This window comes from Haliotis asinina, chromosome 14 (genome assembly GCF_037392515.1).
Source record: "Haliotis asinina isolate JCU_RB_2024 chromosome 14, JCU_Hal_asi_v2, whole genome shotgun sequence".
Classification (NCBI taxonomy): domain Eukaryota; kingdom Metazoa; phylum Mollusca; class Gastropoda; order Lepetellida; family Haliotidae; genus Haliotis; species Haliotis asinina.
This window is the reverse complement of record NC_090293.1, coordinates 17,550,841-17,573,419: the sequence shown is the minus strand read 5'-3', so window position 1 is coordinate 17,573,419 and position 22,579 is coordinate 17,550,841. Positions and strand designations below refer to the sequence as shown.

The 22,579-nt window shown below is 41.3% G+C and overlaps 1 protein-coding gene across 1 annotated transcript in view; it reads right to left on the bottom strand.

The window, feature by feature from the left end:
• The window catches only part of LOC137262305 (uncharacterized), a 32,478-nt gene extending 10,635 nt beyond the window's left edge, over positions 1-21,843 (bottom strand). Inside the window, exon 1 of the mRNA XM_067800127.1 lies at positions 21,358-21,843. Within this exon, the coding sequence (XP_067656228.1) occupies positions 21,358-21,415 (58 nt within the window). The 5' untranslated portion in view covers positions 21,416-21,843. The remainder of the gene's footprint in view (positions 1-21,357) is intronic.
• Positions 21,844-22,579: the final 736 nt, after the last annotated feature.

Genomic DNA, 22,579 nt, shown 5'->3' with positions numbered 1-22,579 from the left:
CGCAGTAGTGTACGCCACATGGCCAGAGAGTTCGTAGATCCCATGAGTGAATACTATATAGTGTCATTATTTATGCAGCTGTTGTATAACTGGTTTAGATCATATTAAGCTTTTGATTTATTCTCTATGCCGATCATGATATGTAAATCATTAATTATTTCTTCACGTTTCGTCGGCGGATTGGGATATATTTTCATCTTTTAATCATGTACTATCGAATCCGGTAATTCTAGGCAGCTGCAATAGGGTACTTCCGTACCAAAGGTACACATTTAGGATTGAAATCGGGACATGTCTACACGGTAGACAAGGCATCGGTTGCTCCGCAGAATTACCGGACAACAAACAATGTCGCCGAAACGCCGGCTAGGTCAACCGTATAACACAATGCAACGTTAGAATCTTATAGTTGTCAATAAAACTTAGTTTTTTAGATATGTGTGCATGTTTAGTCACGGATTTCACAAAAAAAATCAGAGACGTTAGTTGCCGTGTTGCGATCGATGTGCTTACGTGAGTGGAATTAGCGGGCGGCATTGTACCTGGTTATATATTGTTTTCTCAGGATATTGTATAATTCCTGATTGGATAAGATAAAAACAGGATTAGTGTGTGTGACATTGGCTTTACGCCGCCTTTAGCAATATTCCAGCAATAGCACGGCGGGGGACGCCAGAAATAGGCTTCACACATTGTACCATGTAGGGAATCGAACCCTGGCCTTCCCCACTACCCAACGCCCCAAAGCAGAGTGAAGTGTGAAGGGATACCTCTGAATTGAGTCTTCTAGAACACTACTTTGAGCATGAATTTATACAGCAATGGGTAGGGAAGGTAATTTCAGCTAGTACATGTAAATGAGTGTTGAAGCGGGCAAGTAAGAACATCTGGCTAGCTATTCTCGAAACATTCGTATCCCTACGAACTTCTTAAGCCCATACTTAACATATTGGCTACAACCAAAGTTAAGAATTCTTAGGGCTACGAACGTTTCGAGAATAAGGGCCCTGGAACGGAAAGTTAACACCTCTCTCGCACTTAGGGCGGAGTGAATGCTGTTGAAATGAAAATTTCTGCAGATTCCTGGAAATTCGAACCCCGCTTATAACTTCTTACTGCACCCCGAATACATTCCAGCTACACGGGTCAATTCTTGAAGCATCCACGAATGTTTTGAACATGTGTCATAACGTACGATTTACGTTCGAAGTGGAAAGATATTGAACGATATTTCAAGTGCATTCTAACGGCATTCTAAGTATTCATACTGCAATCTAAGAACTAGTAATCGAAACGTATTCACGGGAGACGCAGGGAAAAATCAAACCACTTCATATCCTCTCAGAATGCCCCGAATGTGTCAGGGTATGTCGAGTACAGTTGCATACAGCTCAAATGTACCTCAAACACAGCCAGAACGTCCCGAATGCTCTTCAAGTGAGCTTTAACGCCACCAGAACATCACAGAGTCGCATAAAAACCTGGCCATATCTCACTGGAACGTCTGATACACGTACTTACATATATTTGAGAGAATCCAGTAATGGCATTCTAACAAAGGTTGAAAAAATTGTTCATTTGGACATCCCCTCCCGAATGCGGTTCGAACTTTAAAAATATTTTTTATCTGGTAAATTCTATTTTATTCCTGTCAATTCTATATAGGTGTGAAGGAGTCTTAAGAACAGAACAATGGAAGTTTGGAGTATCGTCAGTCTTTTCTTGGAACTCTCATCATAAATTCCTTTCAGATTAATATCACGCCAAACTCTCTTTACTGTCTCTCCAAGTCGAAGTCCTTACACATATAGCTCTCCTTACATGCATACAATCCAAACATCATTTGTTCTTGTTTTGTCGACATCATAGATGTTCTAATCCTCTGACTCTTGGGTGTGCTTCGGAGTGTACTATCCCTTTCTTGTCTTTATCGGGTTTTTGTATCGTACCCCCAAGTATTTCAAGATGAAAAGAATATTCATTTCCGGGTCAAGACTGTTCAAGAGGTGGTGGTGCAGCCTTGTGATTAAAGCTTGGTGCAATTCTATTTTTGCAGGCTCTTTAATTGGCTATAAGCTGATTAGGACTAACAGTGCAGTGCTTGCACGCTTATAGTCTATTCAAGTGAGTAGTATTCTTTGACCACAAGCACTGACCACGCTGACCAAGGTTCACAGTGTTTAGTGAACTCGATCATTTTATGTAATCACATATGATATGAGATATGGGGGTTTAAAGCTTTAATCTGGTTTGAGACAAGTCTCTCTGCACTATCAGAGGAAGACGATGCGAATGCCGTGGTTTCTCTTTGTTACCTGGCACACTTGCATTTCTAAATTTTACATGGAATATAGCTTCAACACACATTTCTGTACGGATTAGTAGGGCCCATTGATTTTAATCCCCAAAGAACACGTTGTAGATGACTGTCACATGTTCCATTACAGATCGGTTCAGTTGATTTAGTCATCAAAGCCACTGACAGTGGTACAGACATATGTAATATAATGTAATATTGATACCAGACAGTTTCACTGAAGGTTTGAAAGATTTACCCAAATACATGTAATATAATGTAACATTGATACGAGACAGTATCACTGAAGGTTTGAAAGATTTACACAAATACATGAAATATAATGTGTTTCCTTAGCTTAGCAGCAATTGTTTAATTTCTTTCCATCAAACGACTATGCAGTTTAAAGTGATTAGGTCTTGTGAGTGGGTGAGTTTAGTTTTACGCCGCACTCAGCACTATTCCAACTATATGGAGGCGGTCTGTAAATAATCGAGTCTGGACCAGACAATCCAGTGATCAACAACATGAGCATCAATTGGGAACCGATGACATGTGTCAACCAAGCCAGCGAGTTTGACCACCCAATCCCGTTAGTCGCCTCTTACGACAAGTACAGTCGCCTTTAATGGCAAGCCTGGGTTGCTGAAGGCCAATTCTACCCTGGGCCTTCACGGGCTTAGGTCTTGCACAACGATACCTTGGTAATAGCGTGTTTATATCTGCTGATAACGGAATGCAGAAAGAATATAGAGGTACTTATCACCCATTTCACCGGAGTTACACATCGAACACTTTCGGTCATTAAAAGGGACATGATGCCAACGTCCTACTTCAACAGGTAGCCTAGTATAATCAGGGCCCACTTACACAAAGCGATCTTAGCGCTACAATGATTGTAACCCCCATTCTCCAACAAACATTAAGATAGTTGTAGCGCTAAAATCGCTTTGTGCAAGTGGGCCCAGGTCTAAACTCAGAATCTCTAACTTGGTGTGAAATGTAGTCTTTAGCACCAAAACGTGGTTTTATGTAATCACATGTTTTACCTTTAAACGATAAGTCTGTTCATATTGCCATTGTATTATAAATGGATCTGTTAGAATTTGATAGCAGCATCACTGGTGACATAGCTATTCTAACCACACCTGTTTTCGTTTGTTCACATTTGTGTGTTTCAAACATGATACCGCAGAGGAAAACTATTTCATAAGTGATGTTATTTTCGACTCAGAATGGAACACCAACATTATGTTCCCAGCTGACAATTTTACGATGTCACAAAGTCATGCTTTCGTTACAACGTTATTCTGTGGACTCCCAGTTACCTGGGACAACGTTGTGGTCTCACTTTGTAATACGTCGCAACACGGTTAACGCTATTTTACGTCGTCATACGTTCTATTTAAGGTATAATTAGTCTGCGTTTGACGAATTGGGACGTATACTGATGGTTATATAGCCGCAAATTTAGTTATATCGGACACGTGTAAGCGGAGCCGATAAAACGTTAAATTTGCGGCTATATAACTACAACTATACGTCACCAACTTGTCAAACACAGTACAGTTATCCCCATTATAATTCAGCTCGTTTTACGTTGTTTTTTGTGAAAGAAATTCATTATTTATATCAGGTCAAAGTACCTCTAGGTCAAAGGTTAATCATATCGCTTCTTGAACTTACACACTCGCCAGACAAATTATTTCCCTCCATCACGTTTGTTATGTGCTCAGACGAAATCTGACGTAATGAATAAATCTTAGTGTTACTGTTAAAATGAATGGAATTAACATGATCAGAAATGAGCGGGCAACTGCAAACGATAATGGCCCTTTGATTCCTTACCGACGGACCATTAACGGGTCTGTTGTTAAATGACGTCACAACTGTGACGTCACACTCCATAATGACGTCATAAATTTTGTTCCATGATTTAACAGTGACGGGTCAACAGTCCGTTGGGAGTAAGTTGTTTTATGTTACAACTAAATTCATGGGATACTGTTCCGTCTTTCTTAAGGCAAATTCCACCCATTTATGCGGAATAGGTGAGTTAATTAACCTAAAGATTCTGCAAATGACAATGGTCTGTAAAAACAGCGTTACCCCAATAGTGTACTGTTACATTCAAAGGTTTTGTTGAGTCGGTTTTCAAACTGCGACCGTATATGCTGATTATACGATAATCCGCTGATCCCCTCAAGCTCAGCGTATACACAGCAAACTTGCAGCACAAATATAACGCACGCTAATTTAGCTCCTAGCGAATGCCAACGTATTGCACGATTTAGTACCGTTTGTTTTGCTATCGGGCAGCGCATTGTCACCATAATGCGAGGTCGGCATAATGGGTGCGTCTGGAATACGCTGGGAATGTGCATTGCATATGTTGCTATTTGCAGCAAGAAAAACAGTGTTACGAAAAGTATATATAATGGATGCGCTGAATTCATTATTTATATGCAAGATTTGTCACACGTAAGTCAAAGTAATCGCAAATCTTCGCAATTTTGAGCCTACGGCTCGGTACTAAAATGTTTTACAAGGAACTCGTAAGCACTTGATATACGTAAAAGTGTGCCTGGAGCTTAAATATTTTTAAATAATGTCAAAAATATTTTATAAGCAGAGGTGAGCTACCATTACTCGGACGACTGTTATTTTTTTAACGGCTATTGATATTCCTTCCAATACCATTGGATCTGCTGATGTATATTTTATGTTTGTAGGAGTCATATATCATTATGTCAACGTCATATATTGTCATTGCTTTCATTTCCTTCACTGTCGGCATTATTTTTATCATTTCACAGAAATTCTGTGGTTACTATGAAAAACAACTCCATGAATTATTACAATCCTCCTCCACATTCGTCTTCACAGATCTATTTACTTTTCGATATTTCTGTTACCGCATCTCCGTCAGTACAGACATGATCTCATATCTAGTTCATTTGTTTATATAATTCCCACCAAATGTTTAAACTCACTTAAAACACTCGCTATACGTTCTGTATATGTATGTTAATTACTGACAGATTGTGACATCCGTCATTTCGTGAAATGACGAAGGGGGTCAGCAATTTCGCGTCATTTTGTGTAACAACAATCAACATACTTCAGTCATTTCATGAAATTTAATTTCATTCATATGTGGTGGGCAGGGGATTGTGAGGTGTGGCAGGTGTAAATGCTTCTTTTCATGTCGTGAAATTACTGTAGCGTGCTGACTGTTGTTACACAAAATGACGTGAAATGGCTGACCCTCTTCGTCATTTAACGAAATTACTGATTTCAGAGTCTGTCTGTAACATATATATGGCTATACCGATGATTGATTTCTCCACTAACTTGGAGGAACCAGCTGTGAACCTTATGCAGATGAACTGCACGAGGATCAAACATCAAATTGCTGAAAAACGTGCAAACATCGTGCAGGTGAACAACTGCGTGTTGGTGTAAAGTTTCCTGGAGAATTCACCACTTTTCATTGAAGTCACAACAAAAACCTTATCAACGTTCGGTTCATGTGTAAAGTATGTTGGTATATTTACACTAGTGGGTCTACACTTTTGATGGGAAGTATATTTTTCAGCTACTTTGTAATGCTTTAGTTATATTTTGTGTTCATGGTACACCAGTGAAGATCCCGGTTTGAACTGATCTTCAGTAACACATGTACATGCTTGTGGCAAGAGATCGGGATCGGGTGGTCAGACTCGCTGACTTGGTTGATACATACACACACAGCTGGAATATTGCTGAATGCAGTGAAAACGAAACTCGTTTACGTTAATGCCAAGGCTGTATCTTTACTATCATTTGCGTTTTTTTGTTTTGCTGTTGTTTACCTCGAAACATTCTATTTTCAACTTCTGTATCTAAAGCATTACATTTCCAAGTAGAGAATGTTTTCTGGTTAGTTGAATAACACATAGACTGACTAAAATAATCACTGGAATATCAGTAAGATTCTTACATACAACAAACAATTCTCTCAATATACTGCGAGCAATCTCTTTGAAAGTCAAGTAACATTAAAATATATAAAATACCTAATTCATGGTGTCTTCCGTAAGACAAATGTTAAATTTAAATTAAATTAGTAAATTTGTCAAATTTAAAACTTTTTATGGTAGGCATATGAAGGACAGTTCGAAATTTTATCAGCGACAAAAGTGATGTCCGATGCAGTTACCCATTTTGACCCATGTTCCCAATTATTTCAGGTGACTAGATTTGTAAATGACAGGTGCCACCGGTGGGGCAGGATACGTTCACTTAAAGCTTGGTATTATCATTCATAGTGATTCACAAACGGATGCTCGTAGCGTGGTGACAATCATTGGATTGTCTGGTCCATTTGGCAAACATTACCTTACAGCTGTAATGCTACTGAAACAAATATATAATCATGATTAAGTCACAACTGTACAATCGTTTCCTCTTTTAGCAGAGATTTCTTATGGATATGGAAAGAGTTTTGCCTATGTCCTTTCAGATTTACGAACATGTGACATTGTTATGTAATTTTCGTTCGCCACTGGCATCGCTTACTATGTAACCCATAACAGTGTTGAAAAAACCCAAAACACCAGAACGATTTTCTCTCCCATGAAAATATGCAAGAAGCTGAATATTGAATGTGTTATTAATCTGTACAAATACTGATGACACAAGGTGAGCGTAGTGTGAATCACTTAAGATTTAATCAAGAAATACAGTTCGTTCTACCACCATGTATATTGTAATAAAGCACACTTTCGCCTTGAACTATTAGGAGATAAACATCATGTGTTGGCCAATTTCCGGGTGTTATTGAGTATTTGAAGCACGGGAATATTCCATTTGAAACCTCCGGCGTCATATCGACATTGTAAACACAAAAGTAAACCAAAGGGGTTTTAGTGTCTGTTTACATCGAATACGGACACAGCAGTGAAGTGTCCTCAGCTGGCCGTTTCAGCTGGTTCCCATGGTAGCATCTGGAGTTGTTCATTTGTGAAGTCATTCTAACTTTACGTCACAATATGATTTTAATGACGTCACCACTGTTGATGACACAACAAAACAATTGTTTACGTGCCAATACGCGGTGAATAGTCTTTCAGTTTCCGGGAATCTAATACCATTTAATCATGTTTTTCAACCAATCAGATTACAGAACACAGTAACTTTAGGTTTACAATTATAGTTAAAGCACGAGGACGCTTGTGATGTAGCTACAACTAAAAGACACGGGATGCGACGAAGCATTTTACAGTAGGAGGCTGTACGAGGCTATGGCAGCTGACATCCATCGTCACGTCGGTTACATTGTGACGTAATGCCAAAAAGTTCGATTACGAGGGCGCAGACAGGAATGGCGCAGTGACGTCAACACGTTGTGACGTAATACAAAAAGTGCACATTATCGTCTGATGAAGTATTGTCGGAGCTTTTGATCTTTCACCGAAGCATCTTAGAATATAAAATCTTTTTAAATGTTTGAGACCTGCAAGTTTTTATGAGTCGTGGGAGAAGGTTTTTTTTATTAAACACTGACTCAGCGTACAGAGATCAAATCACGATAAGTGGAATGAGTGAGTTAATTTCGAGTCGCTTTTAGCAACATACCACCAATATTACGGCAGGGGGCACCAGATATGGACTTCAGACATTGTACCCTTGTGGGAAATCGCAGCTGGATCTGACGCCAATAGACTACCCCACCCCCACCACCCTGCACCCGATGATATGAGATCCAGTGATATTGTAATGAGTGACTTACATCAACCACGTCTGCGACATTGACCACTCGACCCGTCAGTCGCCTCTCCCGACCAGCATGGTTTGCTGAAGGCCAATTCCACCCAGATAGAAGTGAGCAGAAGTGAGTTTAACGCCGTTTGTAGCAACACTGCAATAATGTCGCGCCTGGGTTAACACACTGCACCCATGTGGGGAATCGAAACCACACACACCCACCCCCAGCCCCCCAACCCCCCTGCTTCTGGAGAAACAATAACATTTAGCGTTACTGTGTATGTCGTGGGTGGAATGTAGCATAAATACACCATGAACGTCTCAGGTCACTGACAGGAACGAAAGAACGAAAACAATACTCTGCTTTGAGCCATTTGTTGTGGCAACATATCTGACTGTTAGTGACTCTTAAAGGTTGGTTAGTTAGAAGGAAGCCACTAAAGGATGTCTAATCACGCCCGAGGGCGTCTTTTGGCTACCTTGTACATGACCTTTATCCCCCGGCAACCAATTAACAACGCGTTGACCTTATGTGAACATTGTGCTGTATTCATATTTGCTTTAACCGTGTTTGGGTGTTTCGTATATGCGAGAGAGAGAGAAACGAAACGTTAAAGACAGAATGTATATAGAGAAAGAGAAATGGATAAATATAGATAGTTACAGACGTAGATGTAGACAAAGATAGAAAGACAGATACTACCACCGTCAGTTTAGATCAGCACATTCAGTTGAGGCTGACTGGTCAAGCGACATTCCACGATTGCATTGTGGAAACGAAAACATAACGAACGTTGCACTGTTACTGTGGACAGATAAATGGAAATACACTAGGAAGGTATAGAAGTTCTCTGATGGCTGAACCGTACGTAACTCAGTTAATCCCCACACCTCATCGCAGTGCTCTGGCTAACCTGCGCTGTAGTTGTCAGTTGTCCGTTCTATTCAGACTTACGTTACAGTTTTCTCATGGAGTTGAGTCAGCTTTATTCTGTTTTCTCGAGGCTACCTACCGTTCAGCAGACTGTATCATATATGCCGCAACGCCCAGCACTGTTAAACCTCTTGCCGCTCTTGTTAACCGCATGTACAGGAGGACATACACTGGGTAAGGAGGACATCCATTGGGGTGAGGGTTGGGATGGTAATGAGGAGAGTTTCACGTATCCATGGATGTCCAAATGATGCCGAAACGAAATATTGCACGAAGGTAGGGTCATTTCCATGCAAGAGTATCTGAAAGTCTGTGTTTTGATCATGTACTCTGGAAGTTCAATCCGAGGGGTTGGGCATGCCAAATCTTAACCCCTTTTAGTATAGCAAGATATTCAGGTTTTGGCCACAGTTAGTTGCTGAGAGGAAGCGAGTCGTAGGATTCTCTCTGCGTAAATACCTGAAAAGGGCGTTGGGGTAGCCTATTGCTTAAGGCGTTCACTCGTCTCGCTGAAGGACCAGGTTCATTTCCTCACATGGGTGCAGTTCTGTTGCTGGAATATTGCAAAACCATACTCACTCACTCACTGTTTGGGTGTAAACCTCAGTGTAGATAAAAGAACACTGAAGTTTCTCTAAGTGTATACACAAGAATCCTTATGCGTCATGTCAGGCCACGGTGCTCGTGGTGGTGGTGCCCCAGACCAACTAGCTTAACCCTAGCTAGGACTGTGACTTTGACCGTTTGTCAACACGTATGAGAGCAAGGGCAGCTGGCGTGAAGCGTCATGAAAATACACAACAATAACTGGTTGATACAGCTGCAAGTTTTGTTCAGGATTGCATAAACAAATGTCGGAAACAATGGCCCATCAACCCTTTTATCACGAACGGTTTATATGTTCTAGGGGGCGCAAGCATGGGTACATGTACAAACCAGATAGGACAACTTGATGCTGAGACCGATTCTAGCCTGGACTTTCACGAGTCAATGGCCAGCATGGATGCACGAATAAGTTAGACTTGAGAAGTATTATTCCAAAAATTATATATACAACATTTTGTACCTTTTTGACAAATTCTGCAAGCGACGGTTCCTACAAGGAAATAAGGACATCCCTACTCTTTCAACTTTTCCATGTTGAGTTCATAATATGTTCATTTTACATTTACATTTTACAATAATCGAGACTGCTTATTATCTAATCTTAGCATTGTTTTATATTCAGATACAACAAAGGTTTACACAATGTCAGTTAGAAAGTGGTCAAATTTAACATATGCCATAGTTGGGATTACACTTTCTTAGGAAAATACAAATTCTAAGGCATGATTTTGGTAGATCCTATCAGGGATTCGAACCGGCACCCTCAGAGTAAGGCAACGAATCGTCAGCACGCGGAGCCAACCGTCTAACCTAACTTCCACTAAAAAAATGGAAGTCGGACAAGTGGTAGTCTAGACTGCGTACTTTGCGTACCCCTCTGTTAAGTGTAAATTGCAAGGCTCCCACGGCCGAAAGCTATGATTACACAGTGCCATTTAGAAAGATGAACCCGCACGCTCAGAATCGTGCACCTAATCTCCAGTACAGATGGGACTCAACCCAAAAAGTACTAGAATTTTTACTTTACTCAGAAAGTGTAATCCCAAATATGACATATGTTACAACACAGGATGGCAGCCAATGATAGTGGACGCCACGTCCCGAAAGTGAAACCTTAAAACCTTGGGCAAAACTACAAACAATCGTTAAATCATCATTATTACAAGTTTTCTGAAATTCCACAAACCAACGACAACCGTATCCGGCTGTTGATCAGACTATCAACCACTGGTACGTATGGCGAAGACGTCGCCTCGACGTGACTGGAATACGTGTCGCCTGTGGTTTTACTCAACAAAGGAAAACAAATCGAAAGTACTTTCCGGTGAATTCAAGGTCAATAATTTCAAATCAATATTCAAGATTTAAACATACGAAAGAACAAATACTGACGATGAGGAAAAATATGTCGTATCAGCTATGATTCTGTAAAACTGATTACGTTTTATCCAAAGGTGTCTTGTACAAATATTCTTGTCATTAATTTTTTACGATAGCTATTTTTCCTGTGAATGAACAGAACGGAACGTTTGTCGTTTCTAAAGAAGTGATTAGTTGTAAATGTAAATCTTACATATAGTTCACCTTGGGTTAAAGAAACACCCTTTGACATTTCTCGTTGACAACGCAAGCGCTCAGCAGTAAGTCCAACATTGTTGTATCGCTCTGCTGTCGCTGAGATTCTCTAAAGATAACAACACTGTCAGTATGAAATCAAAATGGCGGCAAGTTATTGACGGGTATGCTTTGCTTTGTGACTTGAAGGCAACTATGTTTTCTTTGAGTGTTCGACATACAAGTGGAAGTTCTTTAACGTAGAGAGATTCAAACGCATGTACACAACCTAGAATATAGATATTTTTGTGGGGAGAAGGGGGAGAGGAAGGATGGAAACTACGAGCGTCTCGGGCGAGGGAGTAGGCGGCAGGGTAGCAATAAAACAGACGCCTATTTGTGGAAGTGATTGGAAAATTGTTCCTTTTATGATAAAACAGAAAAAGAAATTGGATTCGTCTTTTTGGAGTGAGTTAGTTTAGTTTTGCGCCGCACAATATTCCAGCTGTATGGCGGTGGTCTGTAAATAGTCGAGTCTGGACCAGACAATACAGTGATCAACAACATGAGCATCGATCCGCGCAATTGGGAACCGATGACATGTGTCAACCAAGTCAGCGAGCCTGACCACCCGATCCCGCTCGTCGCATTTTACAAGTATGGTCACCTTTTATGGCAATCCTGGGTTGCTGAAGGCCTAATCTACCCTGGGACCTTCACCGGTATCGTCTTTTTGGAATGGACATGAAAGCATTGTACAAGGACACGGGTAGGTTCTGGCAAAGTTATGACAAGCCTTTGGGGATGCTCATTATGGTAAGCGTCTCGATTCCTGTTGCTTATTTCAGTACTTCTGTTTACGTCAGCAGGATACAGTGGCATGAAATCGCCTAAATCATCGCCAAGGACCGTTCATTTTCACTTATTGGTAGTATAGTGTAATCTGTCAAATCCGGACTCTGTATAGTGCGGTTTTCTCTACAATCCGGGCTACTAACACTTGCTTCATATTCCCACATCAGTTACGGGTTACGGACTAAAAACACAGTCCCGACAATCAACAATTGTTGCTGTTAGAACAATGCTTTGTAATCTGGACATAGCTAACTAAAATAACAGTCCCGACAATCAACTTGCTGTGAGAACAATGCTTTGAAATCTGGACATAGCTAACTAAAATAACAGTCACGACGATCAACTTGCTGTGAGAACAATGCTTTGTATTCTGGACCCAGCTAACTAAAATAACAGTCCCGACAATCAACTTGCTGTGAGAACAATGCTTTGTAATCTGTACATAGCTGACTAAAATAACAGTCCCGACAATCAACTTGCTGTGAGAACAATGCTTTGTAATCTGTACATAGCTAACTAAAATAACAGTCCCGACAATCAACTTGCTGTGAGAACAATTAGGAGATAAACATCATGTGTTGGCCAATTTCCGGGTGTTATTGAGTATTTGCTTCAAATACTCAATAACACCCGGAAATTTGCCAACACATGATGTTTATCGACATTGTAAACACAAAAGTAAACCAAAGGGGTTTTAGTGTCTGCACTCGTTTACATCGAATATGGACACAGCAGTGAAGTGTCATCAGCTGGCCGTTTCAGCTGGTTCTCATGGTAGCATCTGGAGTTGCTCATTTGTGACGTCATTCTAACTTTACGTCACAATATGATTTTAATGACGTCACCACTGTTGATGACACAACAAAACAATTGTTTACGTGTCAATACGCCGTGAATAGTCTTTCAGTTTCCGGGAATCTAATACCATTTAATCATGTTTTTCAACCAATCAGATTACAGAATACAGTAACTTTTGGTTTACAATGAAGTGTCATCAACTTGCTGTGAGAACAATGCTTTGTAATCTGGACATAGCTAACTAAAATAACAGTCCCGACAATCAACTTGCTGTGAGAACAATGCTTTGTAATCTGGATATAGCTAACTGAAATAACAGTCCTGACAATCAACTTGCTGTGAGAACAATACTTTGTAATCTGGACATAGCTGACTAAAATAACAGTCTGTTCAATAAACATCTCCGTTACTAAATGTTTTCGTCCTGATCGACTGCCAACTCAGACTACAAGACTACTTGTTGTTACTGTCTTGGATGTAATTCTACTGATATGAATATCATTTCAACAGAATCCAGAAAAGAAAGTTTCACATTTCCTAGACATACATACACCACGTGATCACATTTATTTCCATATACATTTGATGATCTTCAACAAACCATGCTTATCGTAAGAGATGACTTACTGGTATCATCGGATCCCAGTTTATCAATGGTCATGATGTCAAGCACTGGCTTGTATGTCTCTGGAATATTGCCTAATTAACAAAGGCACAGACAATTTGAGGTTTTAGTAATTCATGGATTGGGCGGTTGTCTCAGTTACTTCTCATGGATGGGCTAAAAACCTGTGATCACTAGTATCGATTCGTTTCTGTATTTTAGCTGGTATCAAACGCGAGTTTCAGCATTTTAGACGGCCAGGTCACTCGTAACCCCGATATCTACATTGGTTTTGACGCATTATTTCTAAATGCCCTCCGCGTTCCAAGATGGTTCCATAAGGGCGCTACTTTCATCCTCACTTGTGAATAGATAGCGTTTTGAAGGTGATCTACTGACTGTCTTGATGGGTTTACAACCGTGAGCCAGTCGTGGGTTGAGTATTATTAACCAGACACAAAGCAACAGACACAGAAATGGGAACGCCTGACGGACCCTCCTCCAAAGAAGTTAAAGTCTGTCCCATCAACTTTCAGGTCATGGTTTTGATTTTCCTGAGACCCCAAATGATTCCAAGCAGTGGACTATTGCGAAATGTACGACGTGATATCAAAACGTTTTGAGCCTTGCATATTTATACTAACGTATAATAGTGTCCTAGCTACATATTCCCGGTAGGATCACATACCTGGATGCATTTCTTTAATGGCAGTGCCTTGTAGAAGAGATATACCCCCTAGTGAGTGTGAAAAATAGACAAGGTTGAATATAGAGCAGTAATAAAGTTTCTTGTCCTGGAGGATAACACGGCCAAGCAGGTTGAAAAGCGACTCACTGCTGTTTACAAGGAGTCTTCCCCTTCTGCTGCAACCATGAAACGTTGGGTGAAAGAGTTTCAGCGAGAAAGAGAGATCTTAGATGATGACCCCCGTCCAGGACGACGCTCAACCAGTACCACCTAAGGAAACATTGACACTGTGCATCAACTAGTGATGGCAAACCGTCGTATCACCCTGCACGAGTTAGAAGATGCAACCGGACTCTCATATGGATCCATTCACAGCATACTCCATGACAATCTCCACATGTCCAAGGTGTGTGCAAGATGGGTCCCAAGAATGCTGTCTGATGACATGAAGCTTTCTCGGGTCAACATCAGTGGCGCGATACTGACTCGTTACCATGCCAATCAAGAAGATTTTCACTTTAGAATTGTAACCTGTGATGAAACTGGCTTCATCATTGTGACCCTGAGAGCAAGAAGGAGTCAGTGGAATGGAAACATGTCACCTCTCCAAGGACAAAGAAGTTCAAATCGACCAGGTCCCCAAAGGAGGTTATGGCAACTATTGTTTGGGACAGTAAAGGTGTTATTCACATCGACTACTTGCCTCATGGTACCACAATGAATTAAGAGTACTATGCTAACCTTCTGAAGCAGGTACGCCAGTCTATTACAGAGAAAGATCCGGCGAGGGATTCTTCTTCACCAGGACAATGCGTCAGTCCACACCAGTCGAGCTGCAATGGAAACTCGCGCGAGTGCGGGTACGAAATTTTATCTCACCCTCCCTATTCACCAGACCAAGCCCCTAGCGACTTCCACCTCTTTCCTCGACTGAAAAAAACACATCCGGGGCCAGAAATTGTAGGATGATGATGAGCTTATCGCTGCTGTAGACCAAGATGTGGAGTTCTTCAGATTAGGAATCAGCAATTGGCAAACCAGATAGGAGAAGTGTGTGAAGTTGGAAGGGGACTATGTTGAAAAAATAAAGCAGTATAAATTTCAAAATCATGCTTTTTCAGGGCGAGGCTCAAAACCTTTTGATATCCCCTCGTAACACAAGTCACGTCAGATCACGTCCAGAAATGTTTCAACACCTCCAGAAATATCACACAACCTCCATGCCAGACCACCCCCAGAATTGTCACACCACTTCCAGAAATGTCAGAACACCTCCAGAAAGTGTCCCACGACCTCCAGAAATGTCACACGATCTCCAGAAATATCACATCACCTGCACAAAATATCACACCACCTCCACAGATGTCAGACAACCTCAAAACATATCACAGCCCCTGCAGGTCAGACCACCTGCAGAAATGTCAATCCACCTCTAGAAATGTCACACGACCTCCAGAAATGAGACACGATCTCCAGAAATATCACACCACCTGCAGAAATATCACACCACCTCCACAAATGTCAGACCACCTCCAAAAGTATCACAGCCCCTGCAGGTCACACCACCTACAGAAATGTCAGACCATCTCGAAAAATAGCACAGACCCGGCGGGTCAGTCCACCTGCAGAAATGTCACACCTCCATCATGTGCTCGCCTCTTTCCAAACCTGAACAAAGAACTGCCAGTTTTCCTGAAATAACTTTTGGAGAACTCCAAACCACTGGAATAAGGCCGCACCAGGCTCGTTAGTTCGAATAATATTAGTTATTTATTCCATCAATACAGTCCATCACAGACTTTCAGCCACCTCCGAGTTACATTATCGCAAGAAGAGTTTACGGGATTGTGAGAGCTGAAAGGACTTGTTTATGGAATCCGAGAAGGGACATTGTCGCATTGTCGCGTTGTCGCCTTCTCAAAAACAAGCAAAATGAGGTGAAAATTAACCAAGCGCGACAAGGCGACAAGGCGACAAGGCGACATTTCGCCCATTTGTCGCATTGTCGCGATGGGCGCGTGTCGCGTTTCGAAAAACATTTTCTCTGTTCCTCCAAAGTGCGACACGCGACATAGCGACACTTTTCAAGGTCAAAATATGTCGCGTTGTCGCATTGTCGCCCTATCTAACGTATGTAAGAATTCACTAAAACGCGACACGCGACAATGCGACAACTGTCGCGTCTCGTGCTTTATTAAAATATTGACCATAGTATGCATTTAACAAATTGACTAAAACGCGACACGCGACAATGCGACAAAATGTATGTCGCATTGTCGCGTTGTCGCCCTTTTCTGTTACCTGTGCGCATGTGTAGAAAGTCAATTAATCTACGCATGCGCAGAAAATGTTATACTCTATTCCAGACTTCACTGGTCTTTCGTTACCTCCAATGGTTTTCAAAATGAAGTAGTGCTCGAAATTGCTATGGGCCTTCTCTTCTTGAACTTAATGCAAATCTTTCTTTTTTGCTGTATTGTTTTACATATTGCAAATGTATTTAGGCAGTCAAGTGTGTTCTAGCAGCAAAACGAATTATTAGCGCAACTTTTCATTGTAATCACGGCACACGGTTGCCCTGTCATTTAAGGCGGGGCAATTTGCTGTTCAGAGTTAGTCTCTCAGTCACACCATATAGATATTACCATACGTTTGAATCCAAGCACCATACACATTAATCACTTTGGACATTCCGATGACAGGTTATGATGACAGGTTGTGAGAAACCGAAATATTGTTAAAATTCAAGTCACATCCGCAGAAACATCAGGTGATGTCCTCAAATGGGTCACTATGTTCCATAATGTGGCACTGGACAGTTTCATGGTACACTCCTATCCGACGCTGATGAATTTGTTTGGGATCTGCCTCTGTTCAGCCAGCAGTGGATGGATACCAAGTAGAATAAGATATGACTTAACCATCCGGCACCTCAATGGCAGTTTAGGTCGGCTTTGAACGTGATAATGGGAAAACGTCTTACAAATGGACTGTTAGCAGTAGGATATTAGAAACAATTACATCACTTGGTGGAGTTGCGTACACTTGTAGTGTCAGAAACCAGCTTTCCCTCCCTCACTCCTCTCACTCCGCGACGCTCCACTACACTCCACTCCGCTCCTCTCACTCTTCCGCCGCTCCACTCTACTCGCCCAAGGTTTATTGGTAAATAACAAGGTATTTCATTACAATAATGCACTGTGATGCCCGTTTCCATTTCTGTTTGAATCATATGTTATTAATCCTGCACATAGTCTGATTCACAGTATACCTCATAATTTTCTCATACGGGTACTGTATCCAGCCATACACATGTACTTGTATCGTTTTAAGCCTACGGCTTCTATATCTTAATAATTTTCAGCAAAATGGTCAGTCTGAATAGAACCATTCCGTTAAGCAACGACACTCAACCACTCTGGACTTCACGGCTATATGTACATTCATTTATTATTGTTCTGATGTCGATCTCTGGGTGTCTGAACCATTTAAAAATATCGAAAAATAATCATGCTTGTGTTAGTTTTACATTCCGCCGTGACTAATACAATTTTGATGAAATGTCGCATTGACGCATCTCCGCGCGTATCGAGCTTTGTTAAAATATTGACTACTGCATGTATTATAAGATATTGACTAAAAAGCGACGCGCGACAATGCGACAACGCGACAACGCGACAACGCGACAACGCGACATTTCATCAAAATTTTATTAGTCACGGCGGACTGAGAACTGTAGTTTGGTTTTACGCCTCTTTTAGCAATATTCCACGGGCGGGGGACACCAGAAAATGGGCCTCACACAATGTACCCATGTGGGAAATCGAACCCGGGTCTTCGGCGTGACGAGCGAACGCTTTAACCACTAGGCTACCTCACCGCCCCAGGGTTAATGAAACAGGATTCAAATAGAACTAAAACAGACATCGTAACACATTATTGTAATGAAATACCTCGCTAATTTCCGAAGCTTCCTAAACCTTGAGAGAGTGGAGAGGCGGAGGAGTGAGGAGTGGTGTGGAGCGAAGCGGAGAGGAGTCGGCTAAGGTGGAGTGGAGTAGAACGGAGCAACGGAAGGAGTGAAGGGGGACGAGGGGATAGGAGAGGTGTGGTGTGGAATGGAGTGGAGCACCGCAGAGTAGGAGGGAGGGAGAGTTGGTTTCTGGCACTTCAAGGGTACACAACACTACTAAGCGATTTCATAGTTTCTAATAAACCATCCCTCCAAAAGAAACGCATAGGCGATTTGTATTTTTACAACTCTAGTAATTACTTATTGTGTTCACACAATTGTCAAAATACGCAACAAAAGTGTTGAAAACATGATTTTACACAACTTACTTACTGGCAATAAAAATCCAGATTACTTTCCGAAATTGGCATTTGTTTTAAAGGCGTTTCAAGGTCAAATCACTACGTCACGTCTTGACTCGACACGGAACATCGCCATTGAGAGATGCTGGAGATTACCAGTCTTCTGTTGCCAGGCGTCTGAATGTTAGTTAGAGCAAGATATAATGACTTGCAGCTCGTTGCAGCCAAAGAGGTATAAGAAATCACCGGCCCGTGCAGGCAGACCTCGAGTTACCACTGCAGCTCAAGATCGGTATATAAGGTACTACAGTTGAGTGATCGTACTCCCATGGGTGAGAGCACAACAGCCAGGGCACATGGACTTCAGAGGATGTCAGGTCAAACTTACGGGACAGGTTGAAAAAGATTCGTTTGAGAGACAGAAAACCCGAAGTCAGGGTCTTGCTACGTCATCATCGTGCTCAACGTCTTCGCTATCTAAAAGTATAATATTTGTGTTATAGACATTGCCTTCTTCTAAGCTCATGCACTCATTACTCATGTAACATTTCATGCACTGAAGTCTATTTATGGACGAGTTATACATGTTTGAAAATTTCTCGTCTATGGGATAGTATATCACAATGATAACAGTCCATTTGTATGGCGTTTTCCCATTATCACGTTCAAAGCCGACCTAAAGTGTCTTTGAGGCGTCGGTGGTTAAGTGATATCTCATTCTACTTGGTATCCATCCACTGCTGGCTGAACAGAGGCAGATCCCAAACAAATTCATCAGCGTCGGATAGGAGTGCACCATGAAACTGTCAAGAGCCACATTATGGAACATAGTGACCCATTTGAGGACATCACCTGATGTTTCTGCGGATGTGACTTGAATTTTAACAATATTTCAGTTTCTCACAACCTGTCTTCTTGATATAGGCGAAATGTCCAAAGTGATTAAATGTGGATGGTGCTGGGATTCGAACTTATGATAATAGTTGTCTGGTGTGACTAAAAGACTAACTCTGAACAGCTAATCGCCCCGCCTTGAATGACAGGGCAACCGTGTGCCGTGATTACAATGAAAAGTTGCGCAAATAATTGTCTTGCTGCTAGAACACACTTCATTGGGTAAATACATCTATATATGAAATAATTTTCAAACCAACAATGAAGATTTGCATTAAGTTCAAGAAATGCAGCCGAACTGCCATATCGAGCACTACTTCATTTTGAAAACCATTGGAAGTAGCAAAAAGACCATTGAAGTATGAAATAGAGTTTAACTTTTCCTGCGCATGCGCACTTTAATTGAGTTTCTACGCATGCGCACCGGTAATCGAAAAGGGCGACAACGCGACAATATGTCAATATGTCGCACTGTTCGCGTGTCGCGTTTTAGTAAATGTTTAGTTTTTTCTTTACACATCTTAGATAGGGCGACAATGCGACAATGCGACAACGCGACATATTTTGACCTTGAAAAGTGTCGCTATGTCGCGTGTCGCACTTTGGAGGAACAGAGAAAATGTTACTCAAAACGCGACACGCGCACATGGCGACAAATGGGCGAAATGTCGCGTTATCGCGTTGTCGCATTGTCGCGCTTTGATTAATTTTCACCCCATTTTGCTTGTTTTTGAGAGGGCGACAACGCGACAATGCGACAACGCGACAATGTCCCTTCTCGGATTCCATATAGACTTGTCAGTGCGACTTGTGTCAAGAACGGATTATTACATGTCGCCGAAGATATATGTCCATGGACTTCATAAAATTACATAGATTTTTTTTGTAACACGTGTGAGGATTATACCGCCGGCAACATAGTATTATGTCCTGAGACAACAAATTGTTTCATAATGGTGGGTTGTTGAACGCCGCAATGTTCCAGCTATATATCGGCGGTCTGTAAATAAACGAGTCTGGATCAGACAATCCAGTAATCCAATCATCATGAGTAAGAATCTAAACAGTTGGGATACGATGACGTGTCAACCCATTCAGCGAACCTGACCACCCGATCCCGTTCCCGCTGAAGAAGAACAGCTAACCCGAATCTTTGTTCTAGTTAAGGGAAAGGATGATTAATTTTTCTCTGGCAAAAAAGCAAGGGAATGAAACATTTTTCACATCATACCAATTTTCTGGGACATCCCAACTTTGGCCATTGTTTTGTTTCAAGGCCAAACGCATCTTACAGTTCTGACGCCATGTCCAAAGACTGATGACGTCCCCAATTGTTTACGCTGTCATAACCTCGATTTCGATATAACTGGATAAAATATTTCACGGGGGAATGAATTTTTTAAACGCCACTTGGAGAGCAAACAACAAGGTGCATCACGACACCCCATTGAAAGGTTCCAATGATGCAGGTAGCAAACTTTATTTAGCTTCGGAGAGGCTGGGTGACATAACCGAGATTCGAACACACGATCATGGGTCTCTGGAGAGCTCAGGGGACGTAGCTCTGCAATTTTGAATCATGTCGCCCTAGTCTCAACACTCAGCAATAGTTCCCGGAAGGATATTTGCACATACAATACAGAATCACCTAATCTCCAAAACAATAGAGAAAAAATTACAAAAACAAACACCCCCCCTCCCCCCCAAAAAAACCCAAAAAAAACAACAACAAAAAACCCACCAAAGAAAAACAAAGACAAAAACAAAAACACAAAAAGAAAAACAATACCCCCAATAAATGAGTATCTGATGAATGTCTATGTCTTCTCAAAGGAAATTATATTAGTCATAGGCTCTTTGTAATTATTTTGATCCTTTTTTGTCATTCCCATTGCTATTAACCGGGCTGAGAACTGTAGGTTTTTATACTCAAAATGTCAATATTATATTTTTTTCGCTGCATTTGAACCAAATGGTCAATAAATGTTTGTGTGATTGCTTGACCTTTCTAAAAGGAACGTTGTGGAGTTCAACGTCAGATTTCCCGCAATGTTAATGATACTCACCCTTCGCGCCTCCTACAAAGAGGCTGACTTGAAGCATGAGTACCATTTCCAGCTTCATCACGCTGTGTTCAGCCAGCTAAATCAGTTTCTGTGTATCTGACTGTTTATGTGTTTCCTTTTTAGAATACACATCATACAAACGGGGTTTGAAAATTCATCTTCTTTGATGGGAATCGTCACATCTTCATCCAGACAACCAGCAGCAAATACCATTTATGTTCGAAAAGGCAAATGCACTAGAAGACTTGTAGCTCGCTTAAATATTCAACTAGTCAGGCGTGGCAGATGTCACAATAGTCTTTGAACCTTGGGTCTCGTTCTTGCTTGGTGCAGCAACTCTTGTGTTCTTCAGCAGCTTCTGTCAGAGCTTACACACAACATCCGCTGTGAAATAGTTTTCCTTTAAGATTCACCAGCTTCCATTTACATTCCAAGACACAAACTGGAGCCTGACGCTACTGTTTTCAGGATCTACCCGGTTCCTTTAGAGACAGACTTTAATCGATTAAGAACTACGAACATACATTCTAATGCTGCTTGATCGATCTTGAGTTGTCTCCAGAGAGCACGCCGTCATGCCCGAGGACTTGCTTTCTATCAGCATGCTATGTTAGACTGAAAAAGCAAATTGGTTTGGTTGTTTTTTTGTGCGGAACGACCATTGTAATGGTATCTCTAACACGAAGCTGTTGAATGGGTTGAATGCATCGTGTTGATAAACGTCATCTCAGACACAGATGTCGAGGTTTCAGTTGTCAGCTTTCCTTGTGACATTTCATGACAGAAGAAGAGACTGTTTGCATGGTAAATGGAATTAAATGGATACCAAGCTTGGGAAAGGACAAATGTACATACTTCCTCAGTGAATAGTGTTTAGACAGTAGATACTAGTGGTGTGAAGTCTTCAGGCTGGAGCTGCAAAAAACAGTGGTCGATAGATATTGCAAATATGCTCCAACTCACAGTGTTAGTCCCAAGGCGGCAAAACAATTTTCATCATATAAGTCAGTCAGCCAGCCAGCCAGCCAGACAGACAGACAGACAGACAGCCAGCCAGACAGACAGAAAGAAAGAACTAATTTATTATAGTGTCACGTGTTAAATAACAAATTATGATACAACAGTATAAGCAATAATTTCATTATTAAAATAGTGTTTAACATCCGGCCATATCCTGGTTTATGAGATACAAGCACTCAAAACATATTTATAGCAAAAGTAA